The 25984-nt window shown below is 34.0% G+C and overlaps 1 protein-coding gene across 1 annotated transcript in view; it reads right to left on the reverse strand.

The window, feature by feature from the left end:
• Vps51 (vacuolar protein sorting 51) overlaps window positions 1–25984 on the reverse strand; it is a 421027-nt gene that overhangs the window by 68577 nt on the left and 326466 nt on the right. Inside the window, exon 17 of the mRNA XM_090392235.1 lies at window positions 14853–15082. Within this exon, the coding sequence (XP_090248361.1) occupies window positions 14853–15082 (230 nt within the window). The remainder of the gene's footprint in view (window positions 1–14852; window positions 15083–25984) is intronic.

The raw sequence follows: 25984 nt of genomic DNA on the forward strand, positions 1-25984 counted from the left end.
TTAGTAGTATAAATGCTTTTCTTTGTCAATAAATAACTGAAAAGGGAAGCAGGATTCCATTTACTGTCGATTGTAAAAGAGTAAATACAGAAATGAGATTATCCATTTACCTTTCTACATAGCCTTTCTGTACATCTTTCTCAGTTTTTTCACTGTCAGAAAAATGATTAATAATATACATTTAATATAATATTACCTGATTGCTCTCCATTTGAAAAGACAAAGTCAAAAGCATTTGATTGTAGAAAAAACTTCTTTTGCTTTTATTTTTCATGTTGCATTGAATCACTGAAGGTTGAATGGTTTAGCCATGACCAGTTGACAATATGTTGTTGGGGGAAAACATCCATTTCAAATCCATTTTCAATGGTATGAAATTCAATTGGTCATTTTCATTTATGACCAAAACAATTAATCATTAGTCCCTTATCATATGTTTTTCTGCTTTTATTTTCTTATGATTTTGATATAAACAGCTATTTGTTTATTATACACATCTATTCACAAGAATATGATAATAAAATTATTATATTAATATAATTTTTAAATTGTTTATTTTTTAAATTTATATAATAATTATTATATAAATTTAATAATGTTATTATTATTCCACAAAGTTCTTCAGGGCCAAAGCTGTATTACAGAAAGGAGACCTCATATAGCCTTTAAAAGAATGCAGAGAACCAACCAGGGCTTCTGACCTAATGTCCAATCCTCACCTTCTTGTGGTGCACCCTGTTAGATACTACCTGGATACTGAACGAATGAGGATGGGCTGGCAATTTGGGAATCAGCTGACCAAACTGTATTCTTATTGGCTTAAACCAAGATATAAAATGATGGTACAACATGACAAAATTCTGGATAAATTTTCAATAATATTGAAAAGAAGAACATGTAAGAAAGTTTTAAAGCGAATAAAAGGTTGGTAGATTGGTTGAGCCTCTGCTACTAATGGCTCAATCATTCGATGCTGTTAGCACACTCTTCCTTGATGAGTCTTTGGACTCCCTGGAGGTGTCACATAATAATAATAATTATTATTATTCAAGAAAAAAATGAAAGAGTTTGAGAACAGGATCCAAACCTTGGGGATTCAATGCCAAATCCTGAAGAAAACATTGATTGATTCAGACAGAGAGGCATGTAGTGAGGTTGTCTGCAAGGATAGAAAAATCAGAACTCCATTATTCCTGGCATTCGTCCTAAGTCAGCTTGCGTTCTTAGAGAATACAGAGACAAATGTAAGAAAACACTATGTAAAACTAGCTAAACAAAAGTCATGGGAAGACTTTAGTAAGAACATCGAAAATAATATCAAGAAGGTAACAAGATCCTGAGGTTGTTGAAAATGCTCAGAAATGGAGGAAAGAGTGATGTAAAAGGAATTAGAGATGATAAAGGTGACATAAAAACTGGTGAAAGAGATATCCTTGATGTATTGAGTAATTACTTCGAAAAATTGCTAAACAAAAGTCAGTGACAGCACAGTAATAAAAAACACTCAACAGGCATGCAATCAGGAATACATATCCATACTTGAAGTAGAAAAAGCAATCTAAAGTCTGAAATGTGGAAGGGCAGCAGGAGTAAATGATATTCGACCAAAAATGCTCAAGTATGGAGGTGTAAAAAAAATCTTACAGTGGCTGCACTGCATAGTTCAAAAGGCCTGGACAGAAGGACGAATTCCAGATGATTGAAGTAGAGCTCTCATAGTACCCATATATAAAAAGGGAAATAAAACTAAAATTGTGAAAATTACAAAGATATTTCCTTGCTGAGTGTTCCTGGCAAGATTTATGCAAGTATATTTGAGAAACAGTTGAGAAGGATTGTGGAAAGGAAGCTTCGAGACGAACAAGCTGGATTCAGGCCAAATAGAGGCTGTCTGGATCAGATTTGTACTTTATGACACATAGTTGAGAAATCATGGGAATATAGCAAAGATCTGTATTTAAGTTTCGTAGATCTGGAAAAGGCATATGACAAGGTACCAAGAGAGAAGCTATTCAAAACCTACAGTTATATGGTGTCAATGGGGCATTATATCAAGCAATACATATTTAGTCTTTATTTGAGTTGTAAAGGAAGATGGTTTGATATTAAATCTGGTGTCAGACAAGGATGTACATTATCCTCTCTGTTATTATCTATATGGATCACATTATGAAGGAAAGTAGTATTAAGCCTGATATCAAAGTTGGGATTGTTAATTTCTGCTCTTTGCTTTATGCGGATGGTGTTATACTTCTAAATAAATCCAGTACAAGTCTGCATGATTCTCTGACTAAATTGAATAACTGTTGTAATAGATTTGGTATGAAGGTCAGCAATAACAAGACAAAGACAATGAAAATAGGAAGAAGCATTGAAAATATCAACTACATTGTGAATGGAGAACTTGTAGAACAAGTAAAACATCTGAGCTACTTAGGTACTATTTTTAGTGAAAATAGTAAATTAAATATGGAAATAGACAACAGAATCAATAAAGCTGGTATGGTAGGAAGTCAACTGAATAAATTTATATGGAATAAGAGAGAAATTAGTCAAAACACTAAATTAGCTGTATACAAGACAGTGTTCAAATCAATTTTAACTTATGATCTGAGAGCTGGGTCGAAAGTAAAACACTTGACCAGAGACTAGAGACTGCAGATGTGAGAGTCCTGAGAAAGATTAGGAACGTGAAGAGATGGCATCAATGGCAATATCATATTAAAAACGAGGATATTAGGAAAGAACTGGACATTATTGGCATCCAGGAATGTGTTTGCAGAGCTAATCACAGGTGGTATGGCCACTTAAATAGAATGGGAGAGGAAAGATTAGCAAAACAAGTGTCCTCTGCCAGGTTGGCAAGAAAAAAAACCCAGAGGAAGACCAAGATATACATGGATTGATATGGTAAAAAGTGCATTAGAAGACAGAAATATAAGATCTGATAATGTTGGAATCTTGAGAAATAACAGATTATTGTAAGTTTTTCCACTTAATTATACTATAAATTAAAGATACCAAGAAATTACATACTTGGTTTAATCCTTTATCCAAGTGTAAGCAAACAAGTTTTGCACCTGAACTATTTTCAGAACTGGGTCAACTCGCATAAAGAAACTAATGACTTCATATCACTTGCCTTGGTATTCCATAATGCAAAGTACATATCTTTATGGACATGTATAATGCTATGCATTATGGGAAGGGTCACTACCCAGACCAGTTTCGACCTTTATTGAGATCTCATCAGTTGGAGCTAAACCCAGAGTTGATACTATAGTTGAAGTAATGCAGAAGACCCTTCCCATAATGCATAGCTTATGGGAAGGGTATACATGTCCATAAGGATACGTGCTTTGCATTATGGGATACTAAGGTAAGAAATGGGAAGTCATTAGCTTCTTTATATGAGTTTTCCCTGTCCTGAAAATAGTTCAGGTGCAAACTTGTTTGCTTACACTTGGATAAAGGATTAAATCAAGAATATAATTTCTTGGTATCTTTAATTTAAAGTATAACCAAGTGGAAAAACTCACAACTATCTCTAATCTGGGTTATTTTAATAATAAGGTGTGACACCTTTTGGCTAGTCGTATACGAAAATATGACTTCTGCATTACTTCAACCATAGTATCTCCTCTGGATCTGGCTCCCACTGATGAGACTTCAATAAGGGTCGAAACTGGTCTGGGTAGTAACCCTTCCAATAATGCACAGCATTATACATGTCCGTAAGGATATGTGCTTTGCATTATGGGATACCAAGGCAAGTGTTGTGAAGTCATTAGCTTCTTTATATGAGTTGCCCCAGTCCTGAAAATAGTTCAGGCACAAACTTGTTTGCTTACATTTGGTTAAAGGATTCAACCAAGAATATAATTTCTTGGTATCTTTAATTTATAGGTAACAGATTTATTTGGAGGAAAATAGTAGATAAGAAGTTAGTCATAATGTAAGTTTCTCATGTAGTACTATCATATCCTGTACATGCCTTGAGGGAAGATATCAGGAATTTGATGATGATGATTATTATTATTATTATTCCACAAATGCCATCAAAATTAATCTAAAAACAACTATTTGATTTCACATTACCTTAATGAATCATTTATTACATATAATAAATGACTCATAATTTATTGTATTCTTATAATAAAGTGCCAATTAAAAATTAAAATGCTTATTGGTGTAATTACAATATAAAACTATTATGAACAAAACTGATTCATTTATTTTCTGGGTGCCTTTTGTAACAATGCTTCTTGTACTGTAATGCTAGACAGCCAGAATCAATGACTTCATGAATTTTGTCTAAGTCCATTTTTTAAAATTCTTTATTTATTTTATTTATTTATTATTATTTTTTTTTTTTATCAGTTCTAGAGTTTTAGTCAATTTTGCACAGGCAAGTAAGCTTTTCTCCTGATAGCTCAGATTTTGAAACCAACATGTCAGAAAAATCAACAAAAAATTTGCAATATTTCATACAATGATATGAGTGTTAAGATTAAGGTTCAAAAATGGCGGTACTTGTCTAATGTACTCTCATCCCACTGCCACCAAAATCACTGATAGTCAATGGCTTAGTCTTCGGTGTAGCTAAAGCTTTTGCCGCCCGAGGCGATCCCTGAGTTTGCCACCCCTCTCAATACACACCAAAGATACTACAAAAAGTCAAAACAATGTATAGGGAAATAAATTAAAACACTATGTTATTTTTGAAGTAAAACTTTAATTTCAACATTCTAAAATGTTATTTTTCTTGCTTTTCTGTTAGCAAAATCGTAGATTACATTGCCGAAGTCTATTTCATAGTAATGTAGGTAATTCTTAATCAATTTTATTTAGAAAAACTCTTCTCACAACTAGCAACACTTACAGCAATTGTGAGGAAAATTCCCAGTAGAATTACAATATTTGGGAATGAGTTCTCGAGACTGTATTTTAAAATTAACTGCAAAAGTTCAAAAAGGTTCAAAGTGCTGCCTGGGGTGGACTGCCTCCTCTGCCCCTCCCTAGCTATGCCTCTGACTGTAGCTAATGGTGAAAATGGCTGAAAGAACTGTGTTAATTCTTATTTCACATGGAAAATAAAAACAAGGTGTAAGATTTTTTTAAATTATTTTTTTATATTTTTTTAAATATTTTATTTAAGAAACATTACCAAAGAATCAGTAAGCAAGCAGTAAGCATATGTTTTTTTATTTTTAAACGACAATCTAATCCACAAGAGATTGTTTATCATATAGTGCATTAATACTATGGGTGACATGACCAAAAATTTGAAAAGAAAAAAGAAGCTTTATTAACATTAGATATGAAATCAGCAGTGTGTGAGTTTGGAGATGAACTCTGAAGGAATGTTGAATATTTGCATGCTTTAAACAGATTTAGAACAGAGTGAAGGAATTACTAATGTCTATTCTGATTAACAGTGGTCAGAGCACAGAAATATTTTTAGAAACAAGTAGCAGGAATTGAACATGTGAAAGAGTGGAAAGAAATGTGGAAGATGGGTCAATAATCAACCTAATTGTTCTTTCCGTATTGTCAAGTATTTTTAGGAATTTCTTAGGCATCACCCCCAGATGTGAGAACAGCTAATTCGTATACAGTTAACAGATACAATAATACCTTGAACAGAAGAGAAAACCTAATTTTTTTGATGAAGAAGAAGTGATATTTGTAGCATGCTTATGTTAAAAAAAGTTTGGATAAAACCCAAATCTTATGATATTGTCAATTTTTTTTAAATATGAAAAATAATATGAATTATTGAAATGAAAGGATATTAAAATCCATTATTTTCTCAGAGCTAAACAGTCAAAACTTTTCAGCTTTTGCTTTGGTGCTCCACTACCTAAAAGAAGACAAATTCTGTCGAACAGTCTATGTTAAAGTTTCAATGGCCCTGACAGATGTTTCATAACTGCTGGTTCTCATCAAAGACCAATCAGAAACTTTGAGGATAAAAACCCACTTCTCAATAACACAGCAATGACATATAAGAAAGGTGTATTTTTCATAAGTGGACTATGGGATTGAGAAGTGAGTTTATGCCTTCATATGAGATCTGCGATGAGAAACAACAGTTAGAAACTGTTGTGGCTAGTGAAATCTTAAATACAGTGGTATCTCAGTAATCCGAACAAATAAAAACTGTGCTCGTTCGGTTTAGCGAAAAGTTCGAATTAGCGAATTCTAGTTATTGTTGCCCAAGAGGCAACAATAACTAGAATTTAAGACAAAAATAATCAGATTCTAATGGTACATCAATTTAATTCTGTAAATAAACGAAGTAACTGATAGAAAAAAGCTACTGTACTGTAATGCAAAACTTAAAAAATAATACAAGTTTATTTTAGTAAAAAATTTAGTTTGTATATATAGTACCTGTATTGTTGAGGATTCTGATTTAATAAAATTGCATAGTTGCACAACTGCATAACTTAATTTGAGTAAAAAATATCACTTTCTTGTACACAACACAAAAAAGTTTCACAAAATAACACACAAAAAAAGTTTTTTTTTTATTTAAAGTCACTGATTTTCTTTTGCGTCTTGGAAGCTAAACTTTTTTCGAATGCTTCTTCTCGGAGCTGCATTAGCAATAAAATTTTGTGGAATGGCGTATCATTCTGCTTAGCCCATTCTATACACACGTTAAAACTGTCAACTGCCTCTTCATGTTTTACTTTTTTTTTCTTTGCGTTCTTTATCGTCATCATCGTCTTCTAATTCCTTCTGTATCGTCATATTTATAATTTCAGCATCTGATTTGATTTCGAATTCACTTTCGGTTCTACCTGTAATCCATTCAGTAATATCTGTTTGTGAAATTTCAACATCTGGATTTATATTTTTAATCAAATTATGCACATTTTGAATTTCTTCTTTTTGTATATATTTGTGATTCATGCCGACAATACAGTACTGTACAGTATAAAAAAAGCAAACGTGAAACACAATACATCAAAATAGGCCTCCAATATAACCGTACAATTGACAGTATGAAAAAAATACTGTACTGTAATAATAATAAAATAAATAATAATAGTTAAAATAATAATTATTAAATAAAAATAATAGTACAAAAAATAATAGTACGTAATAAATAAAACTTTTTTCTTCAAACTGCAGTTCAGATTACTGGAGGGTTCGGACTAACGAGGTTTGGATTAGTGAGATACCACTGTACTAAACAAAAGCAAATATAGAAGCTACCAGCAGAATTTGTAGTCTTAAAGCAGCTCTGATGCCAAAGTTATATATTTTATATGCTCTTTGGTCAATTCTGAAAGTTTCAAGTTGGAACTATTTGGCTATGAAAAAATAACTTTATGACACAAAACTGAAGTGTGCGTTCTCTTTCCAACAAATAAAGGCCAGTTAATTTGGCCAGTAAAACTCAGTTATTAAAAACCCACTGAAAATATGGTTTGCTAACCAGAATTTAGGGTATAAAAAATTTGATATTTCAGAAATTTTTATTATCATTATTTATGCAGGTACTCCATGGAGTCAAGAGACTCATTGCAGGAGACCCCCACTATCCATTAACACAATACTTATCAAACATCTCCTTAAACTTATTCACTGTTAGGATGCCAGCAATCCATTCCACTCATTCAGTACTCTATTAGTAAAGAACCTAGTTTGTACAATCTTACTAACCACACTCTTAGACAACTTTCAAGTGTGACCCCTTGTTTTTCCCCTATGCCCCATGTATTCCATCTTTTGTGTCAATCTTATAGACTCGTGACAGGTTTGTGAATGTACTCTATGAGGATAGATTGAAGGAGTATGGGTTGTAGAGTTTAGCTGACAGGCAGAGGATATGGCAGAAACTTATAAGTTACTAAAAGGATTCTATAAGATTGATTGAAATCAAGAAGTGCAGGTAACCAAACCTGTGCAACAGCAGTCAACATGTGGATGAATCGTAGCCTTACAAGAGGCATAATAACCTCCCTATCTGTACTGGTCAATGTGTTCAACATATTGCAAGAGTTGGCAAAATAGCCTCTGAATTTCAAATCTCTATCCCCAGATCCCTATCCTCATCAATTTCCTGTAATCTAGTACATCTCAATATGATACGAAGTATGTAATCTTTTCATTCCAAAGTGCATTATCTTACATTTTGCAACATTAAATTGATAACCACTGTCCTTTGCCAACACTGCCAATTAATTTAAATCATCCTGCAAGATATCTACATCACCTTTATCAACTATTGCCCTCTCCAGTTTTGCATCATCAGCAAACAACTGAATATTCCCCCTCCCCTCAAATCTCCTGCTATATCATTAATGTACAAATTAAAGAGTAGTGGTCCTAGTACCACTAGTCACCTTCATTTACCGTGATTCCAGTGCATCATATACACCACCTTCTGATGTCTATCAGCCACCCCATCCCCTATCAATGCAACCTATCTCATATCCATTCCCATTTACTCCGACTTATGTAATAATGCAGCATTCTGTCAAATGCCTTTCAAAATTCCAGCAGTATCATAGTACAGCCATTTCCTTTATTCAATTCTGCTGTCACCTTATTATAAAATGTGAACGAGGTTTGTGGATTTGTGTAATGCAAAAGTTGTCAAATGAAAAAGAGGAGTGTAATGCACTAACATCAGCAAAACTGTGGACTGGTTATGCAATAAATTAGAAAATGGCTGGCAATGGAGACTTGTACAACATTAGAATTAATTGCAGAGTTTCAGAATAAAGACAAGAAAGAAACCTAGCAACCTAATAGAAGTCAGAAGGCTGACCATATGATTAAGAGTATGGTTAATAGACTTTTGCGCTAAACATAATCAGATGTCTAAGAGATATCAAGAGCAACTACTTGAAATTTCTGAAACTTTTTTCTACGGCATTTTTCCAAAGGTCTTAAGTTAGAAAGTCTCCTTTTGATGGGCAATGGCAGAATCCATCCATACTGGCAAACATCTATTAGTTGAAAGGTTTCCAGGTTGCAAAGAAAATGACTGATAAGTTTCTCCATTATTTTAGAAATAACTGAAACCAGAAAAAAAAAAAAAAAAAACTGGATAGTAATCTAATAATGAAGATCTATTTTCCTTCTTAGGAATCTTAAGATCAGGTTGAATATGGGCTAATTTTTGAACTGCACAACAGATATCAGTGAAATAGGAAAGACTAAAAAAAAAAAAAAAGTCATGTTAAAGCATAATCTTCAAGAGCAATCAGAAATGCAATCAGGATAAGGAGAATTCAGTTTGGAACAGCTGACTGCTTCTTGACAAAAAAAAAAAAAAAAAAAAAAAAAAAAAAGTAAGAATTAAAATTTTTTCTTTATTTTTATACTAAAAATACACATATAAGAAAATTAGCATTTCCATTAGTAACAATGCAACAAAACTATTAAAGAAGTAAGAAGCAGAAAGTTAAAAAAAATGTTAGACAATAGTTTTGTTAAGAGCAAAAAAAAACAATTATCGCTTGGACATGATGTCAGTTTCCTACTTTTGCCTGTATCAAAATCTTATGTGGTAAGAAATTGCTTGCAGTTCTTTCAAGTTTTAGTATACAGTTGAAACAAAACATTATAGCAAATTGCTCACTATAGTAATTTAGTGTATGGGGGTGGGGGGTTGACAAAAGGAACATAATGCACAATGCTATATAAAGAAAATTTACTAAATCAAACTATTCCTATAGTCTCTGTAGGTTTGGTATAGTTGGAGTCAACTTTATAAACATAAAGCCAATTGCAATGTGCATGATTCTTCTATAAAAAGCCTTAGAGAAAGATAGATATTATTTCTGTATTATATTATATTATAGATAATTTATTATCTATAATATAATATACAATTCTGTATTTTATATATATAGTATATATTCTGGATTTTATTTTATACAGGGTGGCATAAATTAACTTTCCCTCTTTGGAGGTATCTATAGCTAAAACTAATACACAGAATGAGATCAATCACATTTTATTGAGACTTTCAAAGGCATGGGGAGATGAATTCCTGAAAAAAAGATTTAGTACCAAACGTCACCGATAGGGGAAATTTTGGCACCAACAGAGCCAAAAGCAATCAAATATTTGCAGTAAACACAGGTAAAAAGGATTATGCAAATTTTACTGTGCATACGTGATAGCAGAACCACCAATTCCACTTAAAAAGGGATTGGGAACTTTCAGGCAGTTATTCAAATGACTGACGAATTGTGCTCAACATGAGTCCTACCTTGCCTCAGCATGCTTTACTTGTTAAGTTGTTTTACCTTAAACAGTGCAATGCCATAGTGACCCTTCGGAATTTAGAAGGTTTCATAACCTGCGTACAGGTCCTATGTCAGCTGTAGTACTGAGAGCTATGATTAAGAAGTTTGAAGAAACTGGATTACTAGGAGTTAGACCTGGCAGAGGATGGAAAGCAGTGCAAGAAGAGACAGTAACAGACGTTGCTACTGCAGTGTTTGACAACACAGGGACCAATACTGGTCCAAGCATGTCCAGGGACCAGTACTGGTCCACTCGTGCCATAGCTCGCCAACTTGATATGGCTTATGGTACAGTCTTGAAAATCTTACGAAAATGCTTCACTTCTATCCGTATAAGTTCAGTCGTGTGCAAGCACTAACTATCACAGATTATGATAAGTGTATGACCTTCGTGTTAACGTTTCTTGCCTGAATGGAGGTCAACAATGACTGGCATTGGAGAATATTATGGGGTGATGAGGCTTATCTTTATCTGAATGGGTCAACACTCACAACTGCAGAATTTGGGCATCTGAACATCCCCAAGTGATCCAGCAAGTACCACTGCATCCTCCAAAAGTAACCGTGTGGTGTGGCTTCACAGCTGATTTCATAATAGGACCATACTTTTTTGAGCGTATTACCCCTACAGGTCCTTTAACCTGCTCCATTACTGGAGAGATTTATCGACGAATGCTGGAAAATTTTGTTATTCCTGTATTGCAGCAAAGACAATGTTTGGACTCCATATACTTTTTATGGAGGATGGTACACAGCCACACATTGAACGTTGAGTACAGCTCCTTTTACACCAGCATTTCAGTAATGAGAGGATCATCAGTCAGTTCTTTCCGACGGCATGGCTGTCTCAAGCCCCAGACATCACTCCATCTGAATTCTGGCTATGGGGATATTTGAAATCCGTTGTGTATGTTGGGGGCGTTCCCAACTTGCATGTCTTGAAAGAGAACATAAAACGGGCTGTTATGAACATCCAGTCCGACTCCTTACGCCCAGCTGTAGAGCATGTTGTACACCAGATGCAATTTATTGTACACAAGAAAATTCAGCACATTGAAAATCGTGTATGTGGTCCTGATTTTGATGAATCACTACATTAATTTCTATGTCTCTCGCATGTTGTTGTTTTAGTTTAATTATTATTATTCTTATTATCATTGTAATGCGCCACATATCCAGCTGGAATGAGTGATGTGGCTGTCGCTTACACCATCGAAATGTTATTATTCCATTTTATCTGCCTTTAATGTAATTATCTGCTTGTTTTTTGGCTCCCCCTAGTGCCAAAATTTCCCCTCTCGGCGACTTTTGGTACTAAATCTTTTTTTTGCAGAAATCATCTCCCCATGCCTTCAAAGGTCTCAATATAAAATTTGGTCTCATTCTGTTTATTGGTTTTAGCTACAGATGCCTCCAAAAAGGGAAAGTTATTTTATGGCCACCTGGTATTATAGATAAAATTTCAAGGGGTACTCCTAAACAAAAATAGACAAAATAGCCATAAAAATTAATAAGCCTTAGAGAAATTTTGAAAATGATGATTTTGCATTATGAAAACAAACACAATTCAATTTCAAATTACTGCACAAAATGATGTGCAGTAATTAATTACTGCATTGAAATTAATTAGCAGTGAATAATGGGTTTTAAAAGCTGTTGAAATATAAAGATTGCTTTTATAATTCATTTTTTCTGTAAACCGATCTTTCACATTAACTTTAAAAAAATAATAATAATAAATGGAAATAGTGGTCATTGTCGAACAAACAAAAAAAATTTCAGAATTAATTGCTACACAGCTAATGTGATATTCAAATGAATATTATACAATTATTAATTTTTCAAACAACCATGATCACTACACCTCTAGTACAACCGCAGAGAACTGCCGGCCAGGTTGGCTGAGTGGGTAGCATATCTGCTCTCCAGCCAAAAGACTATAATAAATTTATAATAAATTTAGTTTAATCCTTTATCCAAGTGTAAGCAAACAGAGCTTGCACCTGAAAGTATCTTCAGGAATGGGGTAAGGTGGTACAACACCAGGGCACTCCTTGCAAAGGTGGAGCAAGCTACCAACACTCCTATCTCAGTATCTCCCATAATGCAAAACACATCTCCTTGCGGATATGTCTAATGTTATGCATTAAGGGAAGGGCCACAACCCAGACTAGTTTCGACCTTTATTGAGGTCTCTTCAGTGGGAGCCAGGCCCAAGTGGAGATACCAGGCAGAAGCATTAGCAGGTCATCTCCACCTATAGGAGTTGCCAAATGGTGTGCCACCCTTTTTTAATAAATTACTCTGGATTTAGAGAAAGATGTTGAAAGTTTATTTTTCACTTGGTTAGAGTATAATAAATTTAGTTTAATCCTTTATCCAAGTGTGAGCAAACAAAGTTTGCACCTGAAAGTATCTTCAGGACTAGGGTAAGGTGGTACAACACCAGGACACTCCTTGCAAAGGTGGAGCAAGCTACCAACACTCCTATTGAGGTCTTTTCGACCTTTATTGAGGTCTCTGAAGAGACCTCAATAAAGGTCGAAACTAGTCTGGGTTGTGGCCCTTCCCTTAATGCATAACAAGGAAGGGAGATACTAAGACAAGGAGTGATGAGAGCTTGGTCCACCTTTACCATGAGTTGCCTCAGTCCTGAAGATATTTCAAGTGCAAACTTTGTTTGCTTACACTTGGATAAAGGATTAAACTAATTTATTATAGCCTAACCACCTTATTATTAAATTACTCTGGATTTAGAGAAAGATGTTGGAAGTTTATTTTCCACTGTGGGTTTGAATCCTATCGTGGGCATGGGTGTTCATAATTGTCTGTGAAAATACTAGTGGTGGTGGGTGGGCAGTAGATAGCATTGTGTAGATGATGATGGTAGTTGTGGTTCGCTGTAGTTGGTGGATTGAGTGGTAGAGATGGAGAGTTGTAGAGTAGGTGCCCTCCCTTGATGAGACTTTGGACTCCTTGGAGGTGTCATGTAATAATAATAATATATTTAGCAAAGATAGACCAGCTAACGTAAGATAAAGTTGTAGGCTTAAAAAGTCAACTGTTCAAAGGTTAGATGCTCGATGCTCCACAAATTACCGTATGTTAGGTTATATTTCTCTATAAGAGGAAATCTCAGTTTATATATGGAATTAAGCAATATCACTAAAGCAATCGGTTTGTTTTGAAGATCATTATGATCAGAAAATAGTGATATTTAGAAAGAATGTCTTTAAAACTCATAATTTATGCACTTTGGCATATACTGGATGAGCTTGTTATACATGGTATATACAATAATGATATAAATTCATTAAAATGTTTATTTTGTCAGACGAAAATAACATTTTTACAACATAACCCCAACCTAATAAAACTACTTATTTGAATATGATGAGATAGGTAGTTACAGGGTTTCTCAAACTTTTTCTACGACGGAACACTTCACAAATCCTGAAATTTTCACGGAACACCTTGGTTATTTTGTAATGTATTAATTAATAATTAATTAGTAATTTAGCTGCTTTTCATCATTAATTAATAATTAAGTAATTATTACTTAATAATTGATAATTAATTAAACATCAATTAAACCATCATTAAATTAATTTGTGCTGCTTTTCATTGACATATCCCATTCTGATCAAATATATTTATAATATTATTATAAGTACTTACGAGCGAATGCAGACTTTTTCTCCTGTGTGCTGGTAGTTTTCCCCTCCTTTTGTACATCCTGGAGATGTACATATGTATATTAGAATTTAAATCTGTATTCTTATTACTTTTAAAAAAATCATGACACTCTGGTTTCAGAACAAGCACTAACACATTGCAATACGAACATGCGAAGAAAGTATTCAGTATTAATAGATTAGAGAACCGGATACAGACTACCTTGATCTTCAATTTCAGTGGAAAACTTTTCTTTATACTTCCTTGCTAATTGGTCACTGACATTTGCAACACAGATGTTATTTCATTCAGTTTTGAGAACAGGCTGCCCATTGTTGTAATCAGCTTGCAGCCAATTTTTATGATCGATCATAAACGGTGGTGCTCTCTTTCCCGATTGTTGAAAGATTTCGATGTGTGAAAATTAACGATAATTCACAAATATTTCCATGTTTAAAAATATGCCGCTTTGTCACTGACATTTGCTACACAGATGTCATTTCCTTCAGTTTTGAGAACACGCCACCCATTGTTATAATCCCCTTGCAGGCAATTTTTATGACCGCTCATAAACAGCTATTCCCTTTCCCAAATGTTGAAAATTTTCGATGTGTGAAAATTAACAATACACAGATGTTATTAGGCATTCTGGGTCTGGGCTTTTACATATTCACGAATATTATTCTCCTCAGAATATTTCTACTAAAATATATTTATTCATGAAAAATGCTTAGAAAACTAAAATGACAAATTCCAGAACTTCTCGCGGAACACCTATTCACCTTCCGCGGAACACAGTTTGAGAAACCCTGGGTAGTAAAATGGGAGGAAAAGTCCACAATTTATCTTCCACAGTTACAGTAAAATAACTATCACATAATGATAAAAATCGATACAAACCTCGGCCCATAGGCACTCCAATTTGAACGTGGGGGTTTACCAGCACTACATGGATATGTACGTCGACTAGAATCACTGCTACGTTCTTTGCGAACTCCTTCCTCATAGAGTTGACCTACTTGAGCATCTATGGCTGTTACATCTTCTACAACTCTCTTCATAACAGCTCGAACATTTCTTGGTTCAATAGTATTGAGCCAATCTCGAGTTTCTACACTTTTACGTAGCATCTAAACAAACACATTAACTGTAATCACAGCTAAAAAAAGATAAGATTTATTACATCAACATAAACCACTATGAAGTAAAATATGCCTTTTAACTAGAACAAAGATTAAGAGTAAAAAAAAAAAGTATGCAATGAATAGCTAAATTACACAGCTGTTTACTCAAATAACATTATTTATAAGCTTGTAAATGGCATATATTATCTTGCCAAATATTATTTGGCAAGATGAAAGCTTTGAAGCCATTGTAATTTTTTACATCATATAATTTACTAAATATACTGGATCTTTATCTTTTTTTTTTTTTTTTTTCATGTTATAAACAGAACTTACAAGCACAAAATATCATTTAAAATTAAACTGATTACAATATCTTAAATGCTACTTTAAATTTTCTATCGACCAAAATGGATAACTTATGTTGTTAATTTGCAATAAATTAAAATACTTTTTTTTTAAACGTGAAACTCACCTGCAGGAAGTTGTTAATTTATTGTACATTACAGTGGCGAATTCTCCATGCTTGCTGCACAAGCTCATTAATTGAGAAAGACGTACTATTTATTTGTTAATAAATGCATGCATTTATAAGCATTCCATTTAGGCTTAAGATATCTTAAGCTTGCGCGGTAATAACTGAGCTTTACGTTGTGTATCGAAGCCGATGCTTGCTTGTCTAGTCAAAGCTACCTTGGCTTGCTCGGTTGTAGGAGCTTACAGGTCCTTGCAGCGGCACTGTGATTTCATGCACGTGCATAGCCATTTCACGCGTCTCATTCTGTTGCTTAAACCACAGGTCATATGCAGTCAACGTAGCTCTAGCCAGCGAGCTTCAGCAGCCTTTACAAGTGTGCATGTTGCTTAGGAAAATTAAGTTACAATCAACTTTTTATGATGTTATTGCCCAGTTCATAAAGAAGAACCGTAGGGTAGATTTTTTTTTTTTTTTTAACTAGTAAAATTTATTTGTAAGCTTCCTATAATGGTACAAAATGCTGAACAATCGTATATGTAACCTAAGAGCAACAGCTCATCCAGGTTACGATGGGCATAAAGTTACAGAAATTTATGTAATTCATGTTCATTATATACATATATGTACATTCATATAATATATATATTGCATATTATTATATAATTATATAATAAAATTGCAGGAGACATGCTAATATGTACAGAGAAAGTTACATAACAATTAATTAGGAACAAAATAAAGCAGTTAAATAGCATTAAAATTTTTATTGATCTTTGAATACAAATATGCTAAAAAGCAATAATTTATTTTGAACAGAGATTCCTCGTTTCTGTGGGAAAATAAATACTCTTTGATTAGAGGTTTGTATTTGTTTGGGTTAGTTTCATTTCTTATTGTTAAAGGTAGTGTGTTAAATACTTTTGGTGCTAAATAAGTATAATGTTTGTGTATTGCTTCTTTATTTGCTTTTGGAACTATATATTTTAGGCCCTTATGTCTACTAAGGAAAGCATTTTGTTTGATATTTAGGTATTCGTTTCTTTTTTTATGAATAATAGTACCCTATAGATGTCTAAATATCTAAGGGATAGTATGTTTAGTATGGTGTATTTATTACACATTGCAGTATCCTTATATTTGTTTCTAGTTAAGATTTTAATTACTTTATGGTGAGTCGAGACTAAAGGTTTCAGCATAGTGCTATAGATTCCTCCCCAACTTAATATACCATATTGTAGTGCGCTTTGAATCCAGGCAGAATATAATATTTTTAGCATATTTAAATTTAAGAATCTGTTTAGGTAGTCAATTTAACAGGATGCTTACTTTATTTACAACATAGATAATATGCGGTTTCCAGCTTAAACTACTATCAATTTTTAATCCCAAGTAAGTTATTACACTGACTTTTTCTATTTTCTCGCAGTTGCAATTTGAATTTGTCCTGCAATTCCAATCATGCAAAATTAATTGTGCAGTGAAGTTCATTTTGCCAGTTGTATTTCACAAGTTAAAATTTACATATTTAGTTTTTGAGACATTCAGACTGAGTTTGTTTGATTGGAACCAATTTGTTACTTTCAAAAGATCAGCATTCACGATGGTTTTCATTTGTTCAGCTGTGTCTGTAGAAAAAATTAGTACTGTATCATCTGCAAAAGTATTTATTTTATTGTTTAGTTTAAGATTGCAGAAGTCATTGATATAAATAATAAATAAAATTGCTCCCAAGACAGATCCTTGTGGTACACCACAGTTTACTGTTTTGGAGCTGCTATAGCTGTTGCTTATTTTTACAATTTGTGATCTGGCATTTAAGTAATTTTTGAACCAGTTTAGGGCAGTACCTCGTATTGCTATGACCTCTAATTTTTTTATAAAAATTTCATGTGATACAGAGTCAAAAGCTTTGTGTATATCTAGAAATAGTAAATTTATATTCAAGTAGCTAAATTGAAAAATACAGAATATCATTTGTAAAATAAATGTTGTATTTGTAAGATTACGTGTACATAAATTTCTAAATATATATAGTTTTAAATAGTCAGTACAGGTAACCCTCGTATAACGCGGTACTTATATAACACAGTTTCAATATAATGGAGTCCACAAATTGTAGTAACCCTTATTCAATGCAATTTTGACAAAAACACAGTCTAGAAATTGTAGTAACCCTTTATCTTTTCATATATTTTTCACCACAAGACTTAAAAATCAAATTCTATCTTCGTTAAATTTGTGTCTGCCGGTATCGTGCAGGTAGTTATAAGTAGCGAATTTACATTAGGGGGAAAAACCCTTTAGCATGCATGTAAAACAATTGTGTACCATATAAAGTGTTTATTGTTGAAAATTGTCTTCGTTTTCTGCCAGGAAAGCGCATTAAAAATCATAAGTGTGTTATCTCAAGTTGAGCATTTTATTTTCTGATGAGTTACATACATAATTAATACGAAATACTTTTTTATGTAAAAAAATGATTTTTATAGTAATGGCCACAAATTGCATTCAAAGGGAAAAAAATTAACATTGAAAAGAAAATTCGTCTCGAAGAAAAAGAATTAAAATCATGGATCGGTTGAAAAATGGAGAAAAACCAGTTGTTGTAAGGACTTTGAATTTAAATGAATGGTCAAAGCTGTATAACTGAAATGAGACATACAGCCTCCACATAGCTCCACATAACTCCACATAGCCTTTAAAGGAATGCGGAGAACCGACCAGGGCTTCTGACCTAATGTCCAATCCTCACCTTCTCGTGGTGCATCCTGTTGGGTATATACCTGGATACTGAACGAACGAGGATGGGCTGGCAATTTCGGATTTAGCTGACCAAATTGTATTCTTATTGGTTAAACCAAAATAAAAAATGATGGTACAACATGACAAAATTTCATGTCGGCTGAGGCATCGCCCGGTTAAACAAGGCCCCTGTTGTTTTCGCTGGAACAAATCTGAAAACACACCCCAACCCAACATCACCAGAGTTAAAAATCGGCAGTATCAACATAAGCCTGAATGGCAAAGAAATGGAGCTAGCTGAGGAATTAGATAAGTACCAGATTGACATAACAGGGGGGTAACTGGAACAAAAAAGACAAAAACTGGTGAGATCTTTCTGAGCAATAAATACAAAATGTTATAATCATGCAATGACAATCAATAAAAACAAGGAGTAGACAGAGTGTTCAACACAAAATACGAGGCTAACCTTCTTGAATGGCAAGCTGTCTCAAGTAGAGTAATGTGGGCAAATATGAGAATGGGGAACTGGACAATGAGACTTATTTGTGCCTATGGTATCACAGAAGGTTCTACTAAGGTAGAAGTGAAAGAATTTTTTGATGCTTTAGAAAAAGCAACTCACACAATGAAAAAGGAAAAGTAAGTCCTTGTTGGGGATCTGAATAGAGGGTAGGCACAAATAAGTCTCATTGTCCAGTTCCCCATTCTGAGAATGTCAGACATACAAAAATATTTTGGGAAAATTTGGAGAAAAGAGCAAAGCTAATAACAATAGCAAATACCTGTTGGATTTCTGCTCAGGACACGGACTGGTTATTATTAACACCATGTTCCAACATAATAATGTGCACAAAATCACATGGAGAGAAGAGGCAAGGAATAAGAAAAGTCTCATTGACTATATAATTGTTGATAGTGATGTTTTCTCCCTGGTGCAGGACGCCAGAGTGTACAGAAAATTTGAAATTGGAAGCGATAACTATTTAGTCTTGAGTAGGATAAAATTGAATTTCATATTGAAAAGAATAACATGTAAGAAAGTTTTAAAGCGAATAAAAGTTGATCAGCTCTCAGAAGTGAACTGTAGACTAAAATACACAAAGATTATTGAAGAAGAAATGAAGGTGTTTGAGAACAGGAACCAAACCTTGGAGATTCAGTGGCAAGCCTTGAAGAATTCAGCCAGAGAAACATGCAATGAGATTGTCTGCATGGATAGTAAAATAAGAACTCCATGGTGGAAGTTAAAGAGACAGTGAAGAAAAAGAAGAAAGCATATCAAAAGTTCCTGGCAAATAAGTTCGCTTATGCTCTTGGAGAATACAGAGACAAATGTAAGAAAGCTAAACACTGTGTAAAACTAGCTAAACAAGTCATGGGAGAACTTTGGCAAGAACATAGAAAATAAATATCAAGAAGGTGGTAAGATATTCTGGAGGTTGTTAAAGAAGCTTAGAAATGGAGGAAAGAGTGCTGTAAAAGGAGTTAGAGATGATAAAGGTGACATAAAAACAGGAGAAAAATATATCTTTGAAGTATGGAGTAATTACTTTGAAAAATTGCTAAATGAAACAAGCAGTGATAGCACAGGGGTAAAAAACACTCAACAGGCATACAGTCAGGAATACATATCCATACTTGAAGTAGAAAAAGCCATCAAAGGCTTGAAATGTGGAAAGGCAGTAGCAGTAGATCATATTCGACCAGAAATGCAGCAGTATGGTGGTATAAAAGTATTACAGTGGCTGCACTGCATAGTTCAGAAAGCCTGGACACGGGGACGAATTCCCGATGATTGGAGTAGAGCTCTAATAGTGTCCATATATAAAAAGAGAAATAAAACTGAATGTGAGAATTACAGAGATATTTCCCTACTGAGTGTTCCTGGCAAGATCTATGCAAGTATACTTGAGAAACGGTTGAGAAGAATTGTGGAAGAAAAGCTTGGTGAAGAACAAGCTGGATTCAGGCCAAATAGAGGCTGTCAGGATCAGATCTTCACTTTACGACAAATAGTCGAGAAAGCATGGGAATATAACAAAGATCTGTATTTAAGTTTTGTAGATCTGGAAAAGGCATATGACAAGGTGCCAAGAGAGAGACTATTCAATACGCTACAGTTATATGGTGTCAATGGGGCATTATATCAAGCAATACTTAGTCTGTATTTGAGTTGTAAGTCGGCAGTTATAACTGAAGGATGTACAGGAAGATGGCTTAATGTTAAATCTGGTGTGAGACAAGGATGTACATTATCCCCTCTGTTATTCATTATCTATATGGATCACATTATGAAGGAAAGTGGTATTAAACATGATATCAGAATTGGAGATGTTAATGTCAGCTCTTTGCTTTATGTGGACGATGTTATACTTCTAAATAAATCCGCTACAAGTTTGCAAGATTCCCTGACTAAATTGAATAACTGTTGTAATAGATATGAAGGTCAGCATTAAAAAGACAAAAACAATGAAAATAGATAGAATTGTTGAAAATGTCAACTGTGTTGTGAACAGGGGAACCTGTGGAACAAGTAAAACATTTCAGCTATTTAGGCATGATTTTTAGTGAAGATGGTAAATTTAATATGGAAATAGATAACAGAATCAACAAAGCTGATATGGTAGGAAGTCAATTGAATAAATTCATATGGAAGAAGAGAGAAATTAGTCGGAACACTAAATTAGCTGTATACAAGACAGTGTTCAAACCAGTTTTAACTTATGGATCTGAGAGCTGGGTCAGAAGTAAAACATTTGACCAAAGACTAGAGACCTGAGATGTGAGAGTCCTAAGAAAGATTAGAGGCACGAACAGATGGCAACAATGGAAATATCATATTAAAAACGAGGATATTAGGAAAGAACTTGACATCGTCGGCATCCAGGAATGCGTTAGCAGAGATAATCTCAGGTGGTATCGTCACTTAAACAGAATGGACGATGAAAGATTAGCAAAACAAGTGTTCTCTGCCAGGTTGGCAGGAAAACGACCCAGAGGAAGACCAAGATATAGGTGGATTGATACTGTACAAAGTGCCTTAGACTATAGAAATATAAGATCTGATAATGTTGGAGTCTTGACAAGTAACAGACTGATTTGTCGGAAAATTGTAGATAGGAAGTTAGTAATGGTGTAAATTTTTTGTTTAGTACTATCATATCCTGTACACCCCTTGAGGGTACATGTCAGGAATTTGATGATGATGAATCAACAATTCAAACAATCAAACACAATGAACATAAAATCTGAAAAAGTGTTTATTGTTGGGTCAACGGTAAGTGCAAAGCTCATTGATTGCGTACGCAATTTTCTAAGAAAAAAATGAAGAAATCTCTAATGATTTGGAAAGAAGATGCACTGAAAAGAAAATTCCTTTGGATGGAAATCATATTAAACATAAAACTCTAAAAGTTTATAAACATTTATAATGCAAGCCAGGTATTCAATGCTGATGAATTCGGGTTATATTGGAAAAAAATGCCAAAACACACCTATATTTCGAAAAATGAAAGACCAGCTGCTGGATTCAAAGTCCAAAGACAGAATTACTCTACTGTTTTGTAGTAATGCATCAGGTGATTACATGACAAAACTAATGTTCATTAACCGATCCTCAAATCCTCATGCTATGAAAGGTTAAAATATGCACTTATTTTTATTTTGCCTAAAACATTCATGCATTAAATGCAATGAAGCTTAATTACAATTTGTAATTTTTATAATTTTATACTATGATTTGTGTATTACATAGTTTATAGATTTATAGTAGAGTTTATATGTTTTCTAAACTTACATGAATTACCTGCATTAAATAAAAATATATTTTTGTTGGATATGTCATTATAATTAAGATGAAAAGCCAAACAGCTATATTTTCTGATAAAGTTAATTAAATTAAGGGGATAAAAATCCCTCATTATTTTATTTTTAATAATAATAAGAAGAAATAATAAATCAAAATAATAAGAGATTTTTATCCCCTTAATTTGGATATGTCATTGTTGTTTATATAATTTTTTATAATTTCAATCACACCTCTCACTCCCTGAATGATAACAAGAGCAAGCGTGAATTTCAAGACCAGCATTCACCCCTGGCATATTAGTGGGACATAGGATTAGATAATCTGGGACCCTGATCTAGAGACCAAAGAGTAGACTTTATCAGGCCTTCAATAAGTAGGGTGATGGTGATCTTATAATGGATGACAAAAACTATCTACCACCTAAATGTGCTCCAGTGTTCTGTTATAATATATTAAATATTTTGACTAAACATATTTGTCTATATATCAGGGTTTGATAATGCAATAATATTCTTTCATCACTACTTCCAATATGTGTCATGTAAACCTAAGAGAGAAACAGTGTATGTGCATGGAAGAAGGGGTAGGAATGTACCACAACTATGACAGGGATGATATTTCTATTTAGTGGGTGATTCTTTGATAAAAGCAAGAATAATTTATGACTATAACTTCTAAAGACTAGCACTTAAAAAAAAAAAAAAAAATGCAACCACTGTAGGTTTTTCTTCCCCCCCCCCCCCAATACTGTTCTCATTTCTGACATATATAGACAGGATTTTTCATTTATTCGTTTTTTTTTTTTTTTTTAACTACTAATACACCACAAAATCTTATTTAAGGAATTTTTCTTGCAAGAAGAGCATGCATCTCTTGTGGATAAGCATCTCATTATCCTGGCCTTCAAAGCTGAATAGTGATGGAATTCAGTATAATAATACAGATTGGTATGAACAAGACTTTATGGGTGTCACAAAGTCAGTAGCAAGAAATGTAACGCTGCAAATAAATACAGGGTGTTCGGGATAAATTTGACAGTTTCGTAAGGAAAAAGAAAATCTTCTTTGTATCTATTAAATTTAATGAATTGACAAAAAAACATTACAGGCAGAGTTAATTACAATACTATCAACAAGATTTACTCAAAATAACCACCATTAGCATCGATCACAGCTTCAATTCTGCTTCGGAACCTCGAACAAGCTGATGCTACAGTCTCCCTGGGAAGGGCCGCAAAAACTGTTTTAATTTTATCCATTAACTGGGCTTTTGTATTACTGGAAGTGCGATTGGTGTCTTTTTCAACTGCGCCCCATACAAAATAATCCATGGGGTTAAGGTCTGGGGAGTTTGGAGGCCAAACATTTGGACTGGTGAAGTCGTAGAAATTTTCAGACAACCATTTTTGACTTTTCCCAGAGGTGTGGCAAGGGGCCGAATCCTGCTGCCATACATACGGCCTACCATTGGCTACCCTTGTTATCCAGGGCTTGACTACAGTTAGCAACTCCACGAACAAAGCCCGAATTCCAATGCCAGGGTTCTTCAACACCTGTTCCTGCAGATTTGCGAGGAATTCTGCTGTACGAACGCAATCAGATCATCTGCTAGGGATCTTTCTTCTTGCTACATCCTCGTAGTCACCATTGCAAGTCTCTAGTTCATGCCTGATTGTTTTTACTGTATTCAGGGAGCATTGGGCAGCAGTCGTAATATCCTTATTTTGATGGCGGGCACGAATCATCATGATACAAGTTATTCTCTTCCATGATTCAGGTAGGTTCCAGCTATCCATCCTTTCTGACATCTTGTATATGAATGAAGAAGGGTCCAAACTTTTAAATGAAGAGAAGTGTGTGTTAATACATGTAACTTACGGAAAAATATAATTAATTATAAATATGTCAAATTTATCCCGAACACCCTGTATAGTTAGCAAAAGATCCATGGTAAAGTCTCCAAAATTGTGTTCTTCCATTTTAAAGGGTTTTAAGGTAATTGGACAATAAAGATAAAATTAGTAACAGATATGTGCTGGTGATCGTGTTTGAGATTTCTCCACAACAACATTTATACCATCAGGTCATAACAAAAATAAACCAGGATATTTTCAGACTACAGAAAAAGATAAGAATTTATATTTTTGAAAATTATGGAGACAACTACCGTGTTTGAATAAAAACTTTAGTTTAATATAACTAAAATCTACATTTGACGTTTTGACCTTTATGTCAAGGTCATCTTCTGGAGCATACAACTATACACAGGAAATAAGCTATACTACAATCAAACTAGTTTGTTAAAGACACTGACCAACTGCTACAACAATTGTTGGCCTGACCTCTGGTGAGAAAAAATAAAAATAATAAAATAAAATAAAAATAAAAAAGTTATAAAAAATTATACATCAACGCTAGAGTCCTATTATTAGTGTTGTCTACTATATACATATATTCACATCATTCCAGCCAGTTGGTATGGAATGGTTTCTAATACTAGCTAAGGATTGGCTAGAGTCCTAACTTATGCTGGATCTTTCATATTAGGTAGGCTGAATGTGTGCCATCCAGATCCTTGGAATTTTCACGCCATCTTTGTTGTTCATATTTGGGTGGTTTATCAGGATTTCGCAGGATTCCTTAAATTTCCTTTCGTACCAGGTTTTTGTGCGATGTAAGGAGCAGGTGCTTTTCCAGTTGATTTGGTGTAAGGTGTTGAGTGCGTGGTCTGAGAGGCCTGCTTCACCATAATGGTTATATTTAATGTGTCTAATGTGTTCTTTCTTGCGTATAGACGTCCTGTTTCACCAATGTACGGTAAGTTACAGGTGCAGCGGATGCAATAGACTCCAGGATGTGCTAATGGGAGGAGAGGATCCTTAGAGGAGTTGAATATGGTTTTAAGTTTAGTGGGTGGTTTAAAGGTGGCATTGAGGTTATAATGTTGTAGGATTCTGTTGATTTTTTCTGATAACCCTTTAATGTATGGGATGGCTATGGTTTTACTGTAATCTAGATTCGTTTTTGTTGTAGTTTTATAGAGTATTTTATTAACAGTATTTTTGTTATAGCCATTATTTATGAACGTGTCACTAATGATTTTTAGTTCTTGTTTCAGGGCTTGCTGGTTAGAGCAAATAGTTGTGGCTCTGTTTTTAAGAGTGTTAATGACTCCATATTTTTGTGATGGGTGGTGGTATGAATTAGCGTGTATGTATTGGCCAGTGTGTGTCGGTTTTCAGTAGACTGTGAAGGATAGACTGTCTGAAGGAAGACGTGTGACTAGTGTGTTTAGGAACGGGAGTGAGCGAATTTTGGTTTAACAAACACTAAACACATTCCTCAGCCACCTGAACAAACAACACGAACGCATACAATTTACCATCAAAATCAAAAACCAAAATTCGCTCGCTCCTGTTCCTAGACACACTAGTCACATGTCTTCCTTCAGGCAGTCTATCCTTCACAGTCTACCGAAAACCGACACACACTGGCCAATACATACATGCTAATTCATACCACCACCCATCACAAAAATATGGAGTCATTAACACCCTTAAAAACAGAGCCACAACTATTTGCTCTAACCAGCAAGCCCTGAAACAAGAACTAAAAATCATTAGTGACACATTCATAAATAATGGCTATAACAAAAATACTGTTAATAAAATACTCTATAAAACTACAACAAAAACGAATCTAGATTACAGTAAAACCATAACCATCCCATACATTAAAGGGTTATCAGAAAAAATCAACAGAATCCTACAACATTATAACCTCAATGCCACCTTTAAACCACCCACTAAACTTAAAACCATATTCAACTCCTCTAAGGATCCTCTCCTCCCATTAGCACATCCTGGAGTCTACTGCAT

This window comes from Typopeltis vanoorti, chromosome 5 (genome assembly GCF_054136105.1).
Source record: "Typopeltis vanoorti isolate ZY-2024b chromosome 5, IOZ_Tvanoo_1.0, whole genome shotgun sequence".
Lineage (NCBI taxonomy): Eukaryota > Metazoa > Arthropoda > Arachnida > Uropygi > Thelyphonidae > Typopeltis > Typopeltis vanoorti.